General features: G+C 45.3%; 1 protein-coding gene across 1 annotated transcript; it reads right to left on the bottom strand.

Moving 5' to 3' along the window:
• Positions 1–13151: 13151 nt before the first annotated feature.
• On the bottom strand, positions 13152–22360 carry LOC146194536 (3-beta-hydroxysteroid sulfotransferase-like). The gene is made up of 2 exons (XM_084596076.1): positions 22321–22360; positions 13152–14595 (listed from the first exon to the last, which is right to left on the bottom strand). Exon 2 carries the CDS (start codon positions 14580–14582, stop codon positions 13623–13625), a length of 960 nt encoding a protein of 319 aa, XP_084452202.1. The 5' UTR covers positions 14583–14595; positions 22321–22360; the 3' UTR covers positions 13152–13622.
• Positions 22361–22637: the final 277 nt, after the last annotated feature.

The following is a 22637-nucleotide window of genomic DNA, read 5'->3' as shown; positions in this document are numbered from 1 at the left end:
GTGTACAGAATAATTACTATTTTTAATTTTATTAATAACCCTGCACTTTACACCTAAAAGTCCTCTCTTTTATTTTTTCCTACTGATCGGTCGCTCACTGTTACTTGCAGCCGCGGATCTCGCGATTTCAGCCCACAGCACGCAGCTCTTTCCATTCATCCTTGTCTTATTTTTAATTACATAACCCGTTGATGCTACTACTTCCCAGCAAAAAAATGCGCAGGTCGGCCACCTATTTCTCCAAACCAACACTCAACCCTCCCCTAATATGTGCGGTCGTGTGCTGTTTGTTGCCTGTTGATTCATACTGCAATAAAAAGGGTGCTCGAAAATATCATCATCAGCCGAACTATACCGGCTGCAGGACGAAGGGCTTGCCCATATTCCTCCGATTAAACCTCTCTTGCGTTAGCTGCTTCCACTTGACCCCTGCGAACTGCTTAACCTCATTCGCCTACACAACTCTCTCCTGCACCCGGCTAAGCTTTCCTTCCAATAGAATCCAGTTTGTTACCCTAAGCGACCATCCCTCGTCCTCCCTTCACAGCAGATGTCCTCCCTATGCACATGTCTTCATGATTTCCACTCAGATGTCAGTAGCTTGAGTTATTTCTCTGACCTAGCTACTATGCATGGTTCCTATATCTGGCGTTACCCCTACCATTTTTCGTTCCATAGCCTCTGCATTGCCCTAAGTAGAACAATTTTCGTTAGCCTACGCGTTTCAGCCCCGTAGGTATAAGTACAGGTAAGATGCAACTGCTGTATACTTTCCTCTTGAGCGATGCCGATGAGATGTTTGTCATAATCTGCCGGTACCTGCCAAATGCTCTCCATCCTAATCTTATTCTCCTTATTATTTCCCTTTCGTGGTTCGGGTTTATGCTAAGTACCTGCCATAAGTAGACTTCACATATCATTTCCATGTGCTTCGCTACTATTGTGAAATGCTGTTCCTTCCCGAGGCCGTTGAACATTACCTTAGTCTTCTGCACATTGATTTTCAAACTTGCCTTCCTGTTTATTCTGTCTAGGTCATCAATCATTCTTTGCAGTTCATTCCCTGAGCTACTTTGCCAGAAAATGTGATCAGCGAATCGCAGTTTACTGAGGTACTCTTCATCTACCCTTTTTCCTAACTGCACTCATTCCAAATATCTGAATACTCCCTCTAAGCAAGCTCGGAATTGTACTGAGGAGATTGTGTCTCCTTTCCTAACACCTTTTTTATAGAAATTTTGCAACTTTCTTTATGCAGAACTATGGTTACTGGGCAGCTGCTATAGATTTCTTCCAGTACTTTCAGATACGGCTCGTCTATACCCTGATTATGCAGTGCCTGCATGACTGCCGAGGTTTCTACTGAGTCAAATTGTTTTTCCGTAATCAATGAATCCTACTTGTGTATATGCGTCCTTGCCTCTACTCGGAGGTGACAGATCAAAATAATGACGAAAATAATACTTCTGTTGCAGGCTGTTTAATGAACTAGGATGTCAAACAAAGAAAGAAAGCTATCATAAATTTATTCATTTTCTTTCAACCTTCTTTACGCAAAAAGTTTGGCTGGTCGGCCGAAATTATGTAGCCTGTCAATTGGCGACGATGCTAGATAGAAATAAAGCGAGGGGCTGTATAGCACTGATTGGAAACTTACTGCAACATCAGCAAGAATAAGCAAGAAAGAACTAAAATTATCAACATTACAACTGATAGCTATTTCACATTATTTGCTGAATACCATGCTGCAAGTAAAAAAACATCACAAAAAGTAAAAACATTTGCAAGGGCATAGTAAATAAATTCTGCAATAGTGCAAATATTTGCGCAGAAACAATTTACTACATCACCATCAGCAGGAAAGGGAAGCAATACCTCATCAAAGAACACAGGAATATGCGTTCTTGAATCTTGCGACATATTGCGCAGTTTGATTTTTTTGACGTCACTGATCCATCCCGCCGGGATGGTACAATGGCTAGGGCGCTTGATTACTGTGCCCAAGGATGCGGGATCGAATCCCAGCCTCGGCGGGCGCTTTTCAGTGCAGACGAAAAGCAAGGCGCCCGTGTGCTGTTCGACGTTATTGCACGTGAAAGAACCCCAGCTGGTCGAAATTTCCGGAGGCTTCCCCCACGGCGTCTCTCATAGCCTTAGCCGCTTTGGGAGGTTAAACGCCATCAACCTACCAACGTCACTGATCCTATTTACCGATGTCCGTGCTATGCGCGCATACATGAATGGCGGCAGTGAAGAAATTTGGAGGACGCTTAAGCTTCGCCTTTAAGAATGGAACGCGATAGCGTTATCGTGGCCCGTTCGCACCGTCTCTTCATTTGCTTGTCGCGCTTTTGAGTGACACAAAGATGTACTTCACATGATACAACACTCGTTAACGTGTCCAAAATATGACTGTTTGGTAATTACTTGCTCTGAAACGTGATCCTGGGACGTAGAAGCGCTGCCAACCACCTTGCCGAAACGCGCGGGCCTCAAGTTGCAGTCGTAGTTCGTCGGCAACCTCGTTGCCGATCCGAGCCCGCGCGATGAAGATCTCGGAGGCCAAATCCTGTCTATCTTATTCCGTGCGCCACAAGTATGATGGCCATACGTGCACGCCAAGCCAAGAGGAAGTACAGCGGAAAAGTAATTTGCCACTCACTTAACTGCGTGATCTGTAATTCTGTAATTTACATGCTCATAATTATTATTATACGACACAATACACTTCTCTAAGGGAGATTTCTGAGAGAACACCGCAATAAATAGACGCGCCTTTGCCCATTTCAAACCATCTAGAGAATTTTTAGCATGACGACGCCACAACCCATCTGGCTGGTGGTTGTATTAATGAATGCTCATTGTGCCCTGTAAGTGGTTTTGCGTATTGTGCCGAAGTCAGGCAATAAAGAAAAAAAAAAAAAAGCTGGCGTGGCCGAGTGATTAGCGTGCTCGTTTCGCACCCCGGAGGTTCACGTTCGATTCCTCACGTCGGGTATTTTTCCTACTTGTTTTTATTTATTAATGCTTCTGAGATTTTTCGCTCACGGCCAACGCCGGACGACGCGGGACGGCGGCTGCCGACTTTTCTGCAACATGGGGCCCTTAAAGCTACTACGTTAAAAACTGCGTATGTAGCTTGAGCAAAGAAGAACGCTAAGATCGGTCACTATCACCCGACTGACTGCAGATGTCATGTATTGCGTGCGCCGTAGCGTTGTCCCAAACGTCACCTCATTATCAATAATACGCCATTAAGCTACATCGACCAGTAGCGGCGGCGAGTTGCAGTCCATTATGTGTTCAGTCCGGCTTCATAGTCTTATGCATCTAAAAGTTGTGTTAATAATTTCGCTGGTCGCCAATATGCAAAAACGCCTCAAACATGACATGTTCATAAATTATTTCCGCGTGATTTGGCATACGGGCAGGCTCGCGCTCTTTGCTCAGGAACCAAGTGTATGAAACTAGATTCATCACTGGATGTGTTGTGTACCGGAAAAACCTCCCTTTGGAAGTCGTTGGCAATGCTGGACCATTCAGAGACCACCGCTTGCCGATAATTTCTTATATTGAACCCTTGTCTTGTGCTGCCTGTTATAACAGATGGATTCGGTAATGAAATAAATCCCGTTAAAATTTTAGGCCCACCTTGGTTTCGTCATAGTTCACAATGTCGCGCTCTGCGCGGGCTATGCAACCAATAAGTTTTGGCTTCGAATGATTCAATATATCTGGAGAACAAAATAATATCCCTAAAGGAAATACTCATGAACTGACAATTACAGCGTTTTCTTTTTGCCTGCAGAGAACTATTTCTCAGAGCGATCTGAAATAGAGAAATCGATTTGCGAAATTCAGTGAAACCTGAGGTACTGACACGCATGCCCCACCAATAATTCTGCCGTATATTGTTGGATCGGGTTAGCAGGACGCTGGAGATATCGGCGAATACATATTAACCTCTCTCTTTTTTGACTGAGCGCGCTCTCTGAAGGATTCATAAAGCCAAATATTAAAGCCTACCTGATCTCTGCCCAGAAGTACCTCACCCTAAGTAGTTGAGAGGGTTGTGCCACGTCGCGCTGTCGTCCCAAGCTTTGCTGTCGTAGATGTCTCCCAGATTTCCACTACGCATAGGAGCTTCCCGCCTTTGTTGCGTATTTGACCCGAAATGAGGGGAGGACTCTGAGTCTTACAAGACGCAGTTTGAAAAGAAATCGCTTATTCTCAAGTACTATGAAAATTAAGTCTTATCTATGCCGAGCTATCTGCTTGAACACAGTTCCGGTTACGTATTGAAAAATGTGTCGGATTTACCGGGGTTGCTCGGCTTAGGAAAGGTAGCTGTCTTTATTTCCAAATAAAATATAACCTTGTTTTGTTCATGAATACTAACTCCCCATTCGGAATAACGACACAACGGCATAATAAAAACAATATGGCGAGCGCTTCAGCTCAGCCTTTAAGGGTATGACGCGATAGCATAGGCTATCAACCCACATATAAAGTCCCACTCTAATCAAGCTGTATGAGCGCGTCGGCCTGGCCTATAGAGGTAGCGTGAATACAAGGCTGCAGGCAGGCTGATTCCTGAGTCACCCTTTCTTATGAACAGAGAGGCCTAAGTTGGCGGCTACTTTCAAACGTAATGTTTGTTCCCCCTACGTCCAGTCAGTCTGCGGTCATGCCAGCTACCAGCTACTAACCAGCTACCACCTGCCACCTCTAAGTGTCGCGATTTTTCGTTCACACTTTGAACGTCGACGCTGCAGACGGCTGCCGACGACGGATTTTCCGGGAACGGGGCCTGTCAAGCTGTCGGTTTAAAACGTTAATTACTAGGTTTTAGATATTCGGTAGCATAATAATCAAAAGGGTTTCCCGAACCTGATAAATTGTTGAAGAAAACGCTTTCAATTTTGAGCTCACTATTTTCCTGATTTTCGTTATAATATTGGATGAAAGACCCATTACACTCGGCACTGGTCGACTCCATGTGCTGCAGTTTTCTTTCCAACAGTCGTATCACAATTCTGAAGCTATCATTTCTCGTACAGGTTTCGCGTTTTGTCCTAGGGTTCCCCGTCGCATATAATACGCATCTGCTGACCAAGGTGGTGAAAACAGACCTGCAAATTCCTTGGACGCTAGCTGCCGACTGGAATTCGAACTTAGGACACACGCACATATATACGCACGCGTACGCGCATGGAGGCACGCACACGCGCTTGCGCGCGCACAGATTACTGTCAACCAGCTATTAGAAGTTTAATACATTAGAATACCTCCTTTCGCACCCCCTGGCTAGAATGTATTATAATGTGTCAGCAAGCAGTCTATCACCCTGTTCAAAGGTGGGCTGCATTTTTAAGAAACGTTAATTACTGGGCAGTTTTTTGTCTGTTCCTTTTTCACCGGCTTTTCCGGACCCATATGCCTGTTAGTCCTTACGTGTCACGTTCCGCCTTTGTCTCGTCAGTTTAAGTCGAAAGTTAGCTATGTGTTGTGTACCTTTTCTGTGTCTTTAGTCCTTTTGCGTCACGCTCTCGTGTCACGTTATTACCTTAATGTTCATAGTGGTAAGCAGTCTTAAGAGTCTCCGCCGAAGTATTTACCAGTCCTTTCGGGAAAGCCAGGTATACGATAATTTGAAATCAACAGAAAGAGCTTGGAATTCTCGTGCAAAATTGATTACAGCTTTCTGACCAAGAAGTTAGGATCTTCTTATAGACAATGTACACACAGAGATGCAAGTATATGTGTTTTGAGATTTGTTTAGAAGATTAACTATCGAACCGAGAAAAGTAAAAGGCGTTGTATAAAACTGATATTTGCCGTCTCACCTGTATTCTGCAATAAAGTAGTAAAATTGTACAATGAATACCAATGTCATCGAACTCTGTACAATAGATACAGTTACAAGTTATAAAAACGGCTAATATGTATGCACATATATATTGTGACGTGGTGGTGGCAAGGCCGATAACACAACTGAAGAGTCGTAAGTGCACTGACGAAACTGTTTAATAAGCTGAGTTGCGCCCGCAAGAAAACTAATCGATTCGGCGGCGGCGATAGCAACAATCGGGCCAGGCGGTTATCGAAGAAACATGCCTGTCGCGCCCGTCAACGCCCAATTTATAGCAGACGAAGAAACGTCTAGATAAGGCCATATCCGGTGACTAGAATAACCTGGAACATTGTAGATTCCCAAGAGACTGTCTGAATCTTCGAGATCAGCTCGACGCATCTTGCCCGACAAAGAATATGATACAGCCTCATCTAGTGGTAACAGGCATGAATAAACAAACCATACAGAATCGATCCTCGCGCTAGATTCACAGTGATAAGGGCGCATGCCAGCGCCTGTCTAAAACGCGCCAACAAAAATTGTAATAATTTGCGGCGATATTTTTCCCGCCATGATGGCACACTGGTTAGGACACTCGACTGCTGTGTACAAAAACGTTGAACCGAAGGCGCTTTTCGGTGGAGCCTTAATGCAAGGCGCCCGTGTGCTTTGCGATGTCAGTGCACGTTAACAAGCCCTAAGCAGTCGAATCTCCGGAGCACTGCACTGCAGCGCCTCCTATAGCTTGAGTCGTTTTGGGGCGCCAAACACTACAGACTAATCTAAGTCTATAGGATGATATTTTTATATAGATGCATCACTTCCATAATACCATTATAATTGCTTGCACTCGATCAATCAACAATGTAGGCAAAGATTACAGAAGTATGCTTGAATTTATTTTCTGTTGCGGCAGAGACCTCGCACACCACTCCTAAAATAAACTCTCAAAATGTACCCACCCTTTATATAACCTCAGCGAATCCACTTCCTACCCTCAGAACCCAACCCCTCCCCACAGCGAAACCGTACACAGTTGAAAACGAATGGTTACGGTCAAATAATAAATTTAAGATGCAGTGTGAAGGAGGGCAGTAAGAAAGCGTGACGTGGAACCATTATTATTAACCCAGATCGCATCACATGGTAAGGTCGCCTGTGCATTTACCGTGCACCATTCTCGGCCCTGCCCTCTAGCAGTTCCGATATCGGCCTCGGCGCAGTCGCAGTTGAGGGCGCTGTCGCGTTCAGCGCAGCATCACACATGCTCCTGGTAGGCAGTAGCCGGCAGGTGACGTGATCGGTCACGAACTCCCCAACGGGATCAGTGACGGGATTTGGGAGAAGAGGCGGGGATGGATTAGAGCCTTTTTGCCTCTTACATCTTGAATCAGTCACTCTACACCTGAGATGCACAGGCACGTTCATACGGCATTTTCTTTATAATTATGGCCGGTTGTTTCAGATAATGGGGGCTGTTACGGCTTTATGTCAATGAGCATGTGGGAGATAATTCTCACACATGCTCAATGTTTAGTTTTTGATTAATAGTGTTTAACGTTTTAAAGCGACTCCAGCTATAAGAAATACCGTAGTGGGGGGCTCCGGAAATTTTGACCACCTGTGGTCCGCTCTTCAACTCTCTCTAACGTCGCACAGCGCATAAACTCTTTGGCTTTGCATCATCATCATTATCAGCCTGACTATATCCCCTGCAGGGCGATGCCTCCCCATATTTCTCCAATTAACCCGGTTCTGTGCTAGATGCATCCACTTGACCCCTGCGAACTTCTTAACCTCATCCGTCCATCTAACTTTCTGCCGCCCCCCCCCCCCCCCCCGTTGCACTTTCCTTCCCTTGGAATCCAGTTTGTTACCCTAAGCGACCATCGGTTATTGTCTCTTCGCACTACATGTCCTGCCCATGCCCGTTTCTTCTTCTTAATTTCCACTAGAATGTCGGTAACTAAAGTTATTTCTCTGACCCACTCTGCACGCTTCCTATCTCGCAATGTTACCCCTACCATGTTTCGTTCCATAGCCCTCTGAGTTGTCCTCAACTTAAGTAGACCCTCTTGGTTAGCCTCCACATTTCAGCTCCATAGGTGAGTACAGGTAAGATGCAACTGTTGTATACTTTCCTCTTGAGCGATGCCGGTAAGCTGCTAGTCATAATCTGCGAGTGCTTGCCAAATGCGCTCCATCCCGATCTTATTCTTCTTGTTATTTCCTTTTCGTGATCCGGATCTGCGGTTACTACCTGTCCTAAGTAGACATATTCGCCTGTCTTAATTGCGTCTCTCATAGCCTGAGTCGCTTTGGGACGTTAAACCCCACAAACCAACCAACCATATTCGCCTACTACTTCCAGTATTTCGCTACCTAATGTAAACTGCTGTTCCTTCCCGAGGCTGTTCAACATTACCTTAGTCTTCTGCATATTGATTTTCAAGCCTACCTTTCTACTTTTCCTGTCTAGGTCATCAATCATTATTTGCAGTTCACCCCCCAAGTTGCTTAGCAAGGCAATGTCATCAGCAAATCGCAGATTACGGAGGTATTCTCCATCTACCCTTATCCGTACTGCTCCCATTCCAAGTCTCTGAATACTTCCTCTAAACAAGCTGTGAATAATACTGGGGAGATTGTGTCTCCTTGCCCAACACCTTTCTTTATGGTAATTTTGTTATTTTGGGAGTCAAAAAGCTTTGCTGTTGCCGTGCAGATGAAGCGCCTAGTCCCCTTGGAACATAAACTCTCAGTGGTAACACATCCATACGGGATGCTACTTCAGGAGGGAATGGAGCCAGAAGAAACAGTAGGAATGACGAGTAAAAGACTATTCGAAACTTGTACCATTGCATACGTACTCATCCTGACTTAGCTAGATTGCCGATTTAGAAATACCTCCCGCTTTGATTTCAAATTAACGATCTCCTGCGTCGTTCGCTGCTACTATCCTTGATGACTTGCCGATAATTCCTCTCTATATGATTCATTGCACCCACGTCTGCTATTGTTAGGCACGAAATTTTAAATTTAGAAATGTAAAGCCAACCGCCGTTATGGCAGATACCAATGCATTACGAGATAGCTGTTATTTGAACTCAGAATTAGGAACACATTTTCTCAATTTGTTATGACAAATGTTTCGTATTCCAGTTTGTGAAAGCAATGGTGCGGCAGTGTTCTACACGGCCCTTCATTCCCCATTTCATCAACCCACATCTCAAATCAAGACAACCACTCGGGCTTGCGCGTCATCGAGAAACCATTTGTCATTGTCTCCGTCTCAGTGCTGCCTTTACGAACATTATACGATACAGTTTCAAGAAAGCAGATAGTCCGTATTGTGACAACTGTGACTCAGTTGAGATTGTACCTAATATTCTCCGCGCATGTCCAGCGCACGCCAACAAATGTGTGCACTATGAACAGTGCATGCACTCTGTCACTCAACTGCCGCTCCCAGTGGACTCTATATTGTGTCCTTTCGGCTGCTACAGACCGAAGCGCCGTGTAATTTTATTCTAATTTGCTTATTTAGGTGCTGTTGGTATGTAAACCAAAGTGTACCTTACCCACCCCTCGATCATCACGCTATGCAAGCCCACCACTGGACTTCCGTCTTATCCAAAAAGTCATTCATCCATCTTCAATGGCCGCACTCTTTTCTAACCCTTCTTACATCTTTATTCCCCAGTCTGCCCCCCCCCCCCACGCTCTCCCCCCTTCCCTCAATGCAGAGCTGCATGTCAGCGAAGTTAGCAGGTTTACAAACTTGTCTATATAGATAGCCAAGCGTATCAGGTTAAGATGTACCTACATCGAAGGTCACTTGTCTCTACAGTAGTAAATTATGTGCGCTAACAGAGAGCGCGACAAAGAAGCATGTCGCAGAAGACGGATGCGATTGGGTGCACAAGCCTCACGCTATGATTCGAACAACAAAAGAGAGAGGCGAAGGACAGCAAATTTACACTCTATCGCTATCGCCTTCGCAGCGCGTAATGCAATACGTTCCTTAATTCAAAAGCATAAAACGTTTTACCTCCTATCGTCCGCTCCGTGACAATGACCTACCGTGTGTCGAGTTTGCATCAAGAACGCAGGCAAAAGTAAACGAACAGTGTCACAACTTTTTCCTTCGCGCCAGCATTCTTCACTGCAGCCGGAACATTACGTGCGCCAACAACAACGCCTGTCGAGTTTTGCGCCGAGTCCTGCGAGCGACGACAGCAGCCGGAGATACGGATCCTACGCTTGTTTATACAGCCAGAGCTGCGATGTGTAAGAAAAGCAGCGATAGCTTACCTCTTTCTGCGGAATTCGCGTAACACGTGAAATGGACGCAAAGAACTGTGCTCAGGCGGAGCCGTTTCACCACCGCTCGGAGCGGCGCAGATGATAAGCGCAGGCGGCGAGGAAGATAGTGGTGCTGTATCCTGGACGTTTACCTGAAGACCGTGGGGTAGGATATAAGCTTCTTTCATCGTTTTGAAGATCGAAGTACACTGCCAGATGGTGATTGTGCTGTTGGAGATGAGACAATGCCTTGCGAAGGGGTTCAGTGTATGGTACACTGCTAGAACACCTTTATGCTTACGTGTACTTTCCAACGATAGGGAACCATTTCATCACTCCTCTTTTCCTGTACGAGAAAACTTCTGGTACTTCTTACTTCATACTGCATTTCTCCCCCTATGGATTACAGTAGAAGGCGCGCTATTCAAGAGGCAGTTACAAGCTTTGCCAAACCTAAAATTTATCTTTCTGCAACATGCTGCAGTCTCGCAGAGGCAGAGGCTCATATTTGGATCAAAGACGCGCACTCATAGCAGATACCCATTTTGTCGGACTTTTACTGCTTTTAATTTATTCTGTTCTACAGTGGTAAACACAGAAGGATTTCACTTTAGGTAAACTATTTTTGCCAAACATTTATAGCCAAGAGGTTTTTGCTTCTCTTTAACACCGTGTGAGGCAAAATGCTTTCCCAGTGCTCCAAATCTCCTGGTGGGAAGATTTTCTGCCCTACACCGCCCAATGATAAGGACGTTTTTTGATGCTGGCGCCTTGAAACGGCTTAAAAGAAGATACTTTGTGCTCTAAACAATTGGCAAATACTAATATTTAAAGCAACAACATGCAAGGACCCTTTCTCCAGAACATACGGCTCTGCCGGCTTTATATGTGGAAGGAAAGAGCTGTGCCTGCTTCAAATGGCAGCTGGAACTCCACATGAAAGGACAATGATTTCTTGCGAGCTTTGTGGCTTCACAAGACAACATAAAATGGCTACGCAGTGAATTCCGCTACATTCAGATGCTGTAAGGCAGTTGAAATCCAACCATCCTGCACCCCTCAATCAAGATAAAAGTAATATATAAGCCACACAAGCCCTTTAAATCAACGTATTAAGACTTTCGACTCTATGCTAGTATGTAAGCACGAAGTAATAGAAAACAAATTCCTGGATTCGTAATTGATTTGGTTTGTGTTAGATTGCTTAACGTCCGAAGGTGACGAAGGGGATGAGCTACGCCGCAGACGAGGGCACAACAAATTTCGGCCAACTGAGGCTGTTTAAAGCAGTGCTCTCACACAATTCTTGGCCGCCTTGCCTTTCGCTTCCATCAAAATGCTGCCTTCGGAGGCATGTTTATATCCACAGTCTTGGGCTCAGGACGGGAGCACCTAAAACTCTTATCCTGAGAGGCGGTTGATATTAGTAATTTATCAACTATTATATCGAGTCTATGACAAAGAGTATCCGCATCATGGAATAAGCAATATCCTATCATGTCAGAACAAGAGGAGCATAAGGACTAGCCAAATTTGCAGAATAAATTCAACAAAGCAATGCAGGTAAGAAACATAGTTCAGCCCGTAGCTGATGCATGCTTTTATGTATGAGATATTAAGGAAAATTACTCTGTAGACTCATCGGCGTTAACTGGATCAGTGCGCTTTCGAGATTCCACTGATTATCCTGTTTAACGTTTAAGAAAAAAAAAAGATCCTCCACGGGGCACCTCACTCCTGCTCCTCCGATATGGAGTCGAAAACGGTAATCAAGTATGGCACACCTGGATGTTTGGACCGCTGGAGTTCTGGCAAAGAAAACACTACAGCAAGATCAGCCTCGAAATGATTTTACCTTATCACTCATGAGAGGTTCTCTAGGTCCTCAAGAGTTTTTTTTTTTTTTTTTTTTTTACGAGTAAAATGAAGCTGCGAGCAATGTGACTTAATACCGCAACCAGAACGGTGACCAGGTTTCTTTCAATAGGCCAGTTATACACTGAGATTTGTCACAAACACTTCGCCTGAGCCACTCGACGCTACAACACTCGTACTACTTTCATAATCGCTCCAACGGCAGCGATTTACTAATGGCTCCAACGTACATTTCCTGAACATGCAATGTGTTATTTGCCTTAACGTGCGGCCAGGTGCCTGCTAGCTTCCTAAACGGTATAATATATGCCGTATTCAGCATTCGTTCCTTTTTATTGCGCACGCAATACTACTCCAGGTCTCAGCCCCTTCGCGTAGCCACGGCCAGTAGCCACGGTGCGCCTTTTATGGAGCGGCGCCGCTGCCGTCGCCATGGCAAAAGGAGCGGCTACCGCTGGGCTCCTAGCTCAAGTCGTCGGGTGGCCGCGGCCGGTAGCCACGGTGCGCCCCATTTGAAGCGGCGCCGCTACCGAGTGGGGCCGCTGCCGTCGCCATATGCAGCGCAGAAGAAAAACAAAACGAAGAAGAAAAAAAAAAAAACAAGAAGAAAAAGGAAAATAATAGAAGAAGGAGAAAAAGAAGGAAAATAAAAAGAGCAAGAAGAGGAAAAAGAACGAGAGAAAGGAGAAGAGAAAGCCTAAAACAAGAAAAAACAGACAGGGAATCTACCTCGGCTTTGCTTACAAAACTTACCTGGTTTAACTAAAGGTAAACCCCGGCAATGTTTTTTTAAGTTCTTCCTCGTGCACAGCGACCCTACTGCCACCACGCGCTTTGTACAAACGGCACTGACAGTGCAAACATAAAATGACTGCTGTAATTCGCTGTGTTATACACTGCCTGCAGGGCTAGTGAGAAAAGCCTTACTGGAGCAGACAAGCAAGGATGTGCAGAATGGTTCAAATATAATGTACTGAATAGCAGACGCCTGCCCAGAATTATTTGCTACCACTCAGCAAGTGGCTCGGCGACGCGCTTTAGCCTTCTGGACGTTGCTGGAATTTTAGATGCACTTTCAAAGGAATGAATATCAGCGGGCAATAAAAAGAAGTATGATATTGAAATCATTTTTAATTTCATTGAAAAACCTAGGGAAAAGACATACAATGTCATGTTTGCACACAACATATCGGGAAGCTTGTTCATCTGAAAACCTAGTCTCGAGGAGCGGCAAATAACGCTCTGTTTAGTGTGTTTGTGTGTGTTAGCGCTGCTTTTCAGAAGTTAGTACTATAAAATGTAATCCCTTTGGTTCACTGCGGGCACCTGCATGTCCTCTATTGAAGCTGCCTGGCCTAATTCTGCACGCAAAGCCACTTCTATGGCAAGTATTTCCACGCGACGACCACGACCAGCCCTTTACTATGGTTTTATGCTGATCTAGAGAAGAGCTGTAAAATATAAAGTCCCAAGTCCTCATGGAAGTATTTATGTCGAAAAAATTTACATTATCTATGCACTTCTCTGCAGGGCTGTTCTGAATGATCTTTTGTTGAACTCGATGCATAGACGCATCAGGTAATATACACTACCAGTCACTGAGTGAAGCTTGCAGGGTCTCTGCTCTGATGTCTTTCCACAAGTCCATGAAAGAGGATGACCTGTCGGCCTCACGGATCCTGGACTCCATTCTCCGCAGAAGTGCTGGGGTGAAGTATTCTTTCCAACCTCCAACCTTGGCGGTTCGTACAAGCCCGTACCGGCGTTGGTCTCCCTCGCAACCCTCTCTACAAGATATATCGTTTCGTGAAATCACTTCTTGCCATTGGGGATTGGCATTTTGAGAAAAGTTGACGACCACCACACTTCGCATGTACTCGGGTCTAGAGCGATCCATGACCTTTTCGAGGAGCTTGTCGTCATTTTCTAATGACTTGCCGTAGTGCTCTCCTAAGAAGTGCGCCAGCCTCAATATACCATGGCGAGAATCCCTCTTTAATTCCTCGTATGTAATGAACAATACGTTAGGCTCTTCTCGCAGTGCGTATCCAGAGGCCACGTGTTCGAAGTAGTCGCCGTAACCAAAATTTCCGCTCACAAACACATCCACAAACTCGTCGAAAGTGCCGTCTTGAAACTCGTAGGTGCTAAGGTTGCTCGCCATCTTGTAGAATGAAACGCACACATCCCAAGGATTGCGGGCCACGTAGATGTATTTGCCGTCTTCCGTCAACATGTCTTTTGTTAAAGGAAGGTGTGTCGAAAAAGTTCGCAGCGGGAAAGTCGATTTCCAGTCATTGATATTCATGTACTCAAGGAAGCGCCATTCCCTAGATAGCTCTTCGTGGGTCGTCACAGGTTCACCCTCTCTCATGATGAGTTGCGTAATGTACTGCACCCAGTGCGTTCCACTCTTGGGAAACGTGGACTGTACAACATCGCCCTTTCCTGCTTTGAACTTGAGATTTGCTCTGAGAATGTCCGGGTCTATTCCCATGCATCTTGGTACTCCGTCAATAACTTGGTACTTAGGCGTCCGGCGTTGCATATTCTATACGTGCCTATGAAAACATTGAGAAGAAAAAAGTGATAAATTTTCTCGAAAAGCTTTTCAAGATTCAGGGTGCTAGAATTCATTTAAAAATTCAGGTCGTAGTTAGCCAACTGCACATCCAATTGAAACAGAGCAAAACACCAACAGCCGCCAAATGAAGACCGCCCCAAACAAATAATAGCCTTACCGGCATAGCAACTTGGAGGAATTGAAATAATCATTGTCCTATAACTTGGTCAGTTGCGTTCTGTAATGCGAAGTCATTCTTCTTTTTTTTTTCAATATCTCGTGAAATCAACATCAGTTTGTGTAACAAGTAGTTTTTATCTTTCGCACTGAGTATCAGGCGGCGTCTGTTGGAAGGAATATAAACAATACATTCTTTGGGGACTGTGAAGACTAGACTCTCAAGCAAGCTGTTTCTCAGCTTCCATAGCAAATACTAATAATAACAATGAATCAATTAACCTTTATATTATTGTGCGCAGGAAGAACCATACGGTCTTGGGGCTGTAGCGCAAAGGAAAATTAAAAACAATGCACCCGCAAAATTTTCACACAGAGAGAGAAAAAACAAAAGAAGCAAATAAGACCTGAAATGAAATTGAGATAAATGATTCACAGATAGAGTGAACTCAATGAGCAACATGTATAGATAAACATCTCTCATAAAGGCATTCAAATGAGATGAAAAACAAGATACAGCCAGATACAATAAATAAATACAATCATTGAAAGCGATAGAGAATATCAAGTACGAATACACATTTTTAAAGTTAAAATGTCAATGAAAACAGCTGAACATCGCTGAAGTGAATGCAGAAGTGAAGTAAATACAAAAGGCATGAAAGAAAAAGTAATATATTTTAAAAGGGACTGCTCAAAATGAGGCGTTACGAAATTTTAATAAAAATGAAGAGAGAACTTTTCCAATAATACCGTCGCGAGGACAAAAGAGAATATAACAATTAAATTAAACAAGGCAGCAGAAGGACACCGCAGGGTTATAGTCTGGGTGGACGTTTTGACAAGGGATGTGGAGACTGCAGCGCTTGTATTCGCCAAGGCAAATGATGCATGGGTGTTTATGCTGCACTCGATTATTCTCCGTCATGACAATAGTTTACTGCTGACATCGTAGTGGAATTACTTCGCCTGTGCGGCTCCAACTACCGTCATTCCACGCCTTACCACCTACAGACCAACGGTCTGACTGAGCGGTCTGTTCACAGTAAGACCATAAGACTGGCTGAGAATGAACAGTACCACGTTGAGGCCACATATGCTGCTGGATATTTCGTGTGGCTTTGGACACCTCTACGCTGTAAGTCTTGTACCAGAGGAGGAGGAGGAAACAACTTTATTTAACGCATTGCATTAAGCGTTGAGAATGTCCAGGGCCAGGGTCACCAAGGCCAACTGATCTTGCAGCTGGTCAGAGGCTAACCAAGCCCGCCACGTTGGGGGAGGAGGGTGTGGAAAGTGAGGAGATTGCAGGGCGACAGGGCATGAAAAGATGCAATGCTCCAAGTTTGCATAGTGTTCTGGGCAATTTGGGCATGCAGAGGAATGTATGATTATGTATAGAAAAGATCGGGCAGGAGTAAGCAGTGTATCTAGTTGTATGCGTCTAAGAATGCGGATTTGCGTGGTAGTGAGAGATGTATCAGGAAGAGGAGTGTACGGAGAGTTTCTCTAATGTTGTCGTAGTGAACGCTGACTTCTTTTTTGTAGTGAAGAGTAGTGTCCCACGTTGGTGGATAAGGCCAGGGAATTCCAGGCGCCCGGTGTTGAAGTTCGCGGGCGAGGCGATGCACTACCTCATTGCCTGGGATTTTAGCGTGACCAGGAATCCACCTCAGTGTTACAGTGTGGGGACGTAGTTTGGTAAGAGCTCTGTGTAGAACATCGTGTATTTCTTCAGGAATGCGACCCGTGTGAATGGCGCGTATAGCTTGTATTGAATCAGTGTATATGGTATATCCTGAAGGGTTAGGGGGTGCTTGTGCGTGGTCTTGAATACTGGTAACTATTGGTAGGGTCTCGAGAGCCGCTGTAGGAGGAGGATCTATGTAAGGACCGAGGGTATGCGTCACTACGTCGCTACAGCTCTGAATTCAGTAAGCAGCCGCTCCGACGTTAGTTCGTGATGCATCTGTGTAGATGATCGTGGAATCTGTTGGGTGAACATGGTTGGAAACGCGAGCGGAACGGCTGCCTGTGTTAGTTTCGGGTGCAACGTTTTTTGGAATGGGGATTATTCTGAGGTTATCCGGGAGCGAAGAAGGAAGTGTAATTATAGGGAGGTCTATAGGTTTGAGTGCAACCTGCTGTAGTATCCAATGTCCTTGTTTGGTGCTAGAAAGACGTGCCATTTGCCGGTCGCGATGTTGTTGTATAAGGTCTCCCAGGGGCAAGAACAGCCCCGTAGAGTATAGGCGCTCCGTGGACGTATGTACAGGGACGTTAAGGGCGGCCTTGTACAATATGTGAAGCGCAACCTCAATCTGATGTCTTTGGCGACAAGTTAGTGTAAGGTAAGGAATCGTACATAAAATTTTGCTAAGTGCTAAGCTGCCTGACTTGACCCTCGCGTAGCCCGGCGTCCTTATTGACTATGCGGCGAACTAGATGCGTAAGCTGATTGCAAACTTTAACGGTTGTAGATACATTGGCCTGACCGGTTGAATCATGGATATGAAGTCCGAGGATCCGGCAGGATGATACACGATTGATGGGGTGACCTGCCATTGTGAGATTGATCAGCTGGTTATGTTGGCGTTGATAACGAGTTTTTACAATCAGCAGCAATTCGGATTTTTCAGGTGCGGGAGATAGCCTTACATTATCAAGGTAACTAACAACTGCATCGATACCTTGCTGTAGGGTCTCCTCTACTGCTCCAGGAGACCCAGAAGTGCACCTAAAAGTAAGGTCGTCTGCATAGATTGTGTGTTTTAGGTTTGGGATAGACGCTAAAATACGAGATAGAGGAGCCATTCCAAGGTTAAAAAGGGTGGGTGACAGAATAGCGCCCTGAGGAGTACCACGTGTGAGGGGGAAAGAATCAGATATCAAATCGGGGAGACGGAACTTGGCCATACGGTCGCGATGAAATGCTGTGAGGTAGCCATACATCTTTGGACCACAGCCAGTAGAGGCAAGGATGTTTAATAGAGGATCGTGGGCAAGTTTATCAAAGGCTTTTCGCACATCAAGGGCCACTATGGCTTGGATCTGGGAAGTGGGCAGAGGGTCAAATTCGAGCATGAGGAGAAAAAATATGTCCTGAGTAGACACACCTTTTCGGAAGCAAATTTGTTGAGAGGGAAAGAAATCTATGGATTCAAGATGAGTCTCGAGCCGAATGAGCACCATCCGCTCCATGGTTTTTCCCAGGCGTGATGTTAAAGAAACTGGGCGGAGGCTTTGAAGCGCAGCTTTTTTTGTCTGGCTTTGGAAGTAGGGTTATAAGTGATTGTTTCCAAGATGCTGGGAGTGTGCTTTCTTCCCAATGTAAGTTTATAATGCTCAGAAAATGTTCTTTGTCGTTGTCAGAGAGATTTCGAATGAGTGAGTATGTAATCTGGTCTTCACCTGGGACTGATTTCCGCTTTAGCTGTTCTAGCGCCCAGTCGAGATCCCAGAGGTTAAACGGCTGATCGAGTTCAACATTGGAAGCACCAGTGCACGAAGTATAAAGGCTGGGTAGGGGAGGAGGAATGTAGAGATCGCGGAGTTGGGCTGTTAAGACATCCGCGCCTAGTTGAGAATAGGGCTTCTCGAGAGTGGGAACAGACACCGGTTGAGGCCCGAGTAGTTCTCTGATTAAATGCCAGGTTCTTTTTTGATTTAGTGTGCCGCTAATGGTGTTACAAATTTTGTTCCATTGATTGGTGTCAAGTGTAACGCAGTGTTTTTTAACCTGTCGCGTCAATTCGGTGACTCGGTCAGAGAGGCGAGCATTGTTGGGCTGAGTGCGAAGAGTGCGCAAGAGTCGTTTCCGCCTCTTCCAGATGCGTACAAGGTAAGGGTCGGGATTATTTGACGGGGCTGAATTGGAACTCTCCTGCGTAGCTTGTTTCTGAGCATGTTTGAGTGCTTTTGTCCAGCTCTGAAGACTGCCAGTAGTAGGAGAGGTGTCGCGTATAGTGCGAAAGGTATTCCAGTTTGTGTGGGAAATTTTACGTTCAGGCGGACGGGTAAGGCTAGGGACAGTGATGTTAATAATGTAATGGTCGCTGAGCAATTTTTCATCTGTAACTTGCCAGGTGACCTCTCGAAGTCCGCGGCCCACTGTGAGGTCTGGCATGGTGGATTGTCGGTTCCTGTAACCTTCCCGGGTAATGGAGTTTGGGGTGTTATAAACAGTTAATTGAGCTCCGTTTAATGCGTCGTTGAGTATACGGCCAGGTCGGAAGGTGTGTGAGTAACCCCAGATAACATGCGGGGCATTAAAATCCCCCCCTATCAAGAAGTCGGAGTCTCGAAACAATCTTGAAGTAGAGTGCATTAGCGGTTTGAAAAGCGTGTACTCTGTAGGAGGGTTATAAAAATTCAGAATGGATAAAGGGCGAGCTAAGTGATCAGAATACAGTGTAAATGCAATAAGGTGACGTTCAAGACGACTGGGGACTTCAATGGCCTCAAATCGGATGTTCCGACGAATATAGGTTCTCACTAATGGGGCACAGTCGCTGTCATTCGCTGCATGCAGGGCACGGTAGCCCGGAATACCTTTAAGAGCACGCGATTCTTGAATGAGATTGACGTGGGGCTGCGAAGGTAAAGTCAGAAGCCATTGGATAAAGAGTGTTCGATTGGTACTCAGGTTTCTGCTATTCCACTGTACAATGTGTATGTGATTGTTCCCTGCCATTCTTAAGCTACGTTAGCGCGCTTCTCGGGAGAGACAGAAGAGGATGAAGCAGTTGCTTCAGGGGATGTAGATGGACGGGGCCGTTTAAGAGAATGATTTAGGAAATCCATGCGTTCGTCATCCTGCAGGAGATTGCTAAGGAGGGTATGCATGAGTTCGAATGCTTGGCGAATGGCGGAAATTTCTTCTGGAAGGTACCAGATAATAGGGTCATTTCGATCTTTTATGTGGCGCATATAATTCTCAGATGTGATAACTGGTGTGGAATCGGAAGATGTATAAGAGAAAGGTTTGGGAGGGGAAATGGGAAGTGGCGGGCTCGGCTTACCCGGGGGTGGGAGCGTAGCTGGCTTGAGAAGCGGACGTGGGGCAGCTGGCAGTTCTTGAACTTCTTGATGCCAGACATTGGTCCGAGGGGGTGGTGCCGTCTCAGACGTTTTTGTTTAGGTACACTGGCCCCTTCGTCGTGGTTACTTGTTTAAAAGAAGTAAGCTATGTGATCGCAAAAGTTACTTCCCACAATCTCAGCTACCGCACCACGCAAGTAGCTCACATGGCTCGTTTTAAGCGCTGCGTGCGTCGTCCAACGTGATTTGCTCAAGGAAGAGCTTCGGCTGCAAAGGGAGAAATTGTCACGCGCTACGCAGTGACAATTTCATGGATCACTGCCTTGTCGTGGCGGAGGGGCTTGCGAAACTCGATGAAGTCGTGAGCTCTGCTGTGTAGGGCCACCCAAGATAGACAGGTCACGGCAGAGAGTTCTGACAAAATGTGATTCACTGGAGAAGGTAATGGCAACCCACTCCAGTATTTCCTGCCAAGAAAACCCTATGGCCAGTCACAATACCATTAATGATATGGCGCCGAAAGATGAGCCCCACAAGTTGGAAGGCGTCCCACATGTTACTGGGGAGGAACAAAGGGCGATTCCTTGTAGCTCCAGGACGAATGAAGCGGCTGGGCTAATGCCAAAAGGAAAAGGCTGACTGCCGAAGAATTGACGCGTTTGAATTGTGGTGCTGGCGAAGACTCTTGAGAGTTCCTTGGACTGCCAGAAGATCAAATCAGTCGATATTGTCGGCCATAAACCCTGACTGCTCATTGGAGGGTCAAATTTCTAAAGTTAAAGCTTAACTACTTTGGTCATTTGATGAGAAGAGAGGAGTCGCTGGAGGAAAATTTGATGTTGTGAAAGGTTGAGGGTCGCCGGAGAAGGAGTAGGCAGCGAACGCGATGGTTAGATGGCATCCTCGAGGCACTGCAGATGAAGTTATATGATGTTAGGAAGATAGTGAGAGACCGGAAAGCGTGGCGTGGCATGGTCCATAGGGTCACTGAACTGAACGCAGTGCCTGGTGAAAAGAAGTTAAAGTGATGGCATTGAAAAGAGGAGGCTGATGATGTGCGAGGGACGCTGGCCTGTATACCTGTTCTTCCTCGATTTCATCCCCATCACCCCCATCACCAGCGTTGATCTGTGAATAAGCGCAACCCACCCTTAATAATATTATGAGCGAAGAATCACCATCCTGGCACTAGCAGACGGTAGCAGGCAGCTGACATGGCCGAGAACTTACTAGACATTACATTTGGCAGCAGCTGCCAACACCTGTGGCTCTTTTCACGAGGGAGGCTGACATCAGAAACAGCCTGCTAGGCCCTTGAATTCAAGTTGCCCCTATGACTCGCAGGTACGTTCAAACGGCTCAGTTAAGAGCGGGGCTTTATATGTGGGCTGGTATTCTAGGCGGTCGCTTCGTACCCTTAAAGGCAGAGCTTACGTCTGTCCCGTAATATTTTATGTAGCTTACGAAACGAGCGTGAAGGACGTTTAAAGGATGTTCACGAACTTCAAACATTTCGAATTACAAAAAAAAATAAGTAAAACATGTTAGAATTCTAACAAAAGCTCGCAATACCACAGATATGAAAGTTATACTAGCACATCAGCAGTGAAAGCCAGAAAAAACGATAGTTTGATGTTAAATCAGAAATATGAGATCATTACAGACCATCACAAAAGTGAAACAATATCGCTTAGAAGACTAGAGACAAAGTACAAACAAAGGGAGAGCATGCATGATGAGATTAAATGTTGAGAAAACTCCCGGATTAATATATTTTCTGCGGTGTATATTAAACCACAAGTATCTAACTGACGCCCCAATTCAAATACGCTGTTGGTATTATGCAAATACTAATCAACAAACTTTTTTATGCGGAACAAAATACCGAACTGCGTGTGGACAAATGGCTGAGAGACGAACCGCAATTTACGAACGACAAAGTTGGACTTGAATCAAAGGCATGGTTTTAGGGTAATCACATAATAAGAATTAAGATGGACAGACCCGAGAAAGTAGACGACGAAGCGTAACCTGCAGACTTTTGTGAGATTTAATATAGCCTCAAACATTTTACGTTCCCACCTCGTTAAGAGAACAAAAAATATCTTTCAATATTTTAGAAATACACTTCTTGTCGATCTGAAATTAACCTGCTGCTGTGGTAATTGCGACACACTGTTCCTGCAAGCTTTAGTCAGCACCCGCTCACATGACTTACTCCGCTCCATGCGTGCTCTTTAAGCTCGAGATGCTTTACGTACACGTATATTTGCGTATACTTCAGCCCCACGTTCTACCAACAGCCTGCAAACGAAGACCGTTACCCATTAACACCATTGTTCAGTTTGGAAATGGGGCATTCTGAGATACAATAGAAGCAGCAGTCAAGGGAAATGTGCTCGGAGTTCAAGACGGCCACTATAAACTACAATATAAGCACGTGTCCAGAAGTGATAAAATGGAATTGTTGTGCTATATTTTACCCAAGACGAAACTAAGCGCTTACCGGTGCTTTGTACGTAGAAGTTGATCAGAATGTTTTCTCGTTTCTAGAAAGCAATAGTGGCACTATTACGAGGGGCCCAAATGCTTGGTTACGCCGTTTATCAGCACATGCTTGCGTCGAAGAATCGAGCGTTAAATCTTATCTAGTGACGCACAAAGGGTCTCTATTCTCTTTTGCTCCTTTACTTCATGGCCTCCCTTTTGGACTTCGAACCGCTACAAATGACACAATTGTACTCGACCACGTTGATTACACCGTTTTCTTCTCTTTTAGATGCCTTTAGGAGCTCCTGATAATATACTTTACTTTGGCCACTC

This window comes from Amblyomma maculatum, chromosome 3 (genome assembly GCF_055883805.1).
Source record: "Amblyomma maculatum isolate TAMU_Amacu chromosome 3, ASM5588380v1, whole genome shotgun sequence".
Taxonomy (NCBI): Eukaryota; Metazoa; Arthropoda; class Arachnida; order Ixodida; family Ixodidae; genus Amblyomma; species Amblyomma maculatum.
Note: the sequence above shows the minus strand (reverse complement) of the source record. Positions and strands in the feature narration are given on the sequence as shown.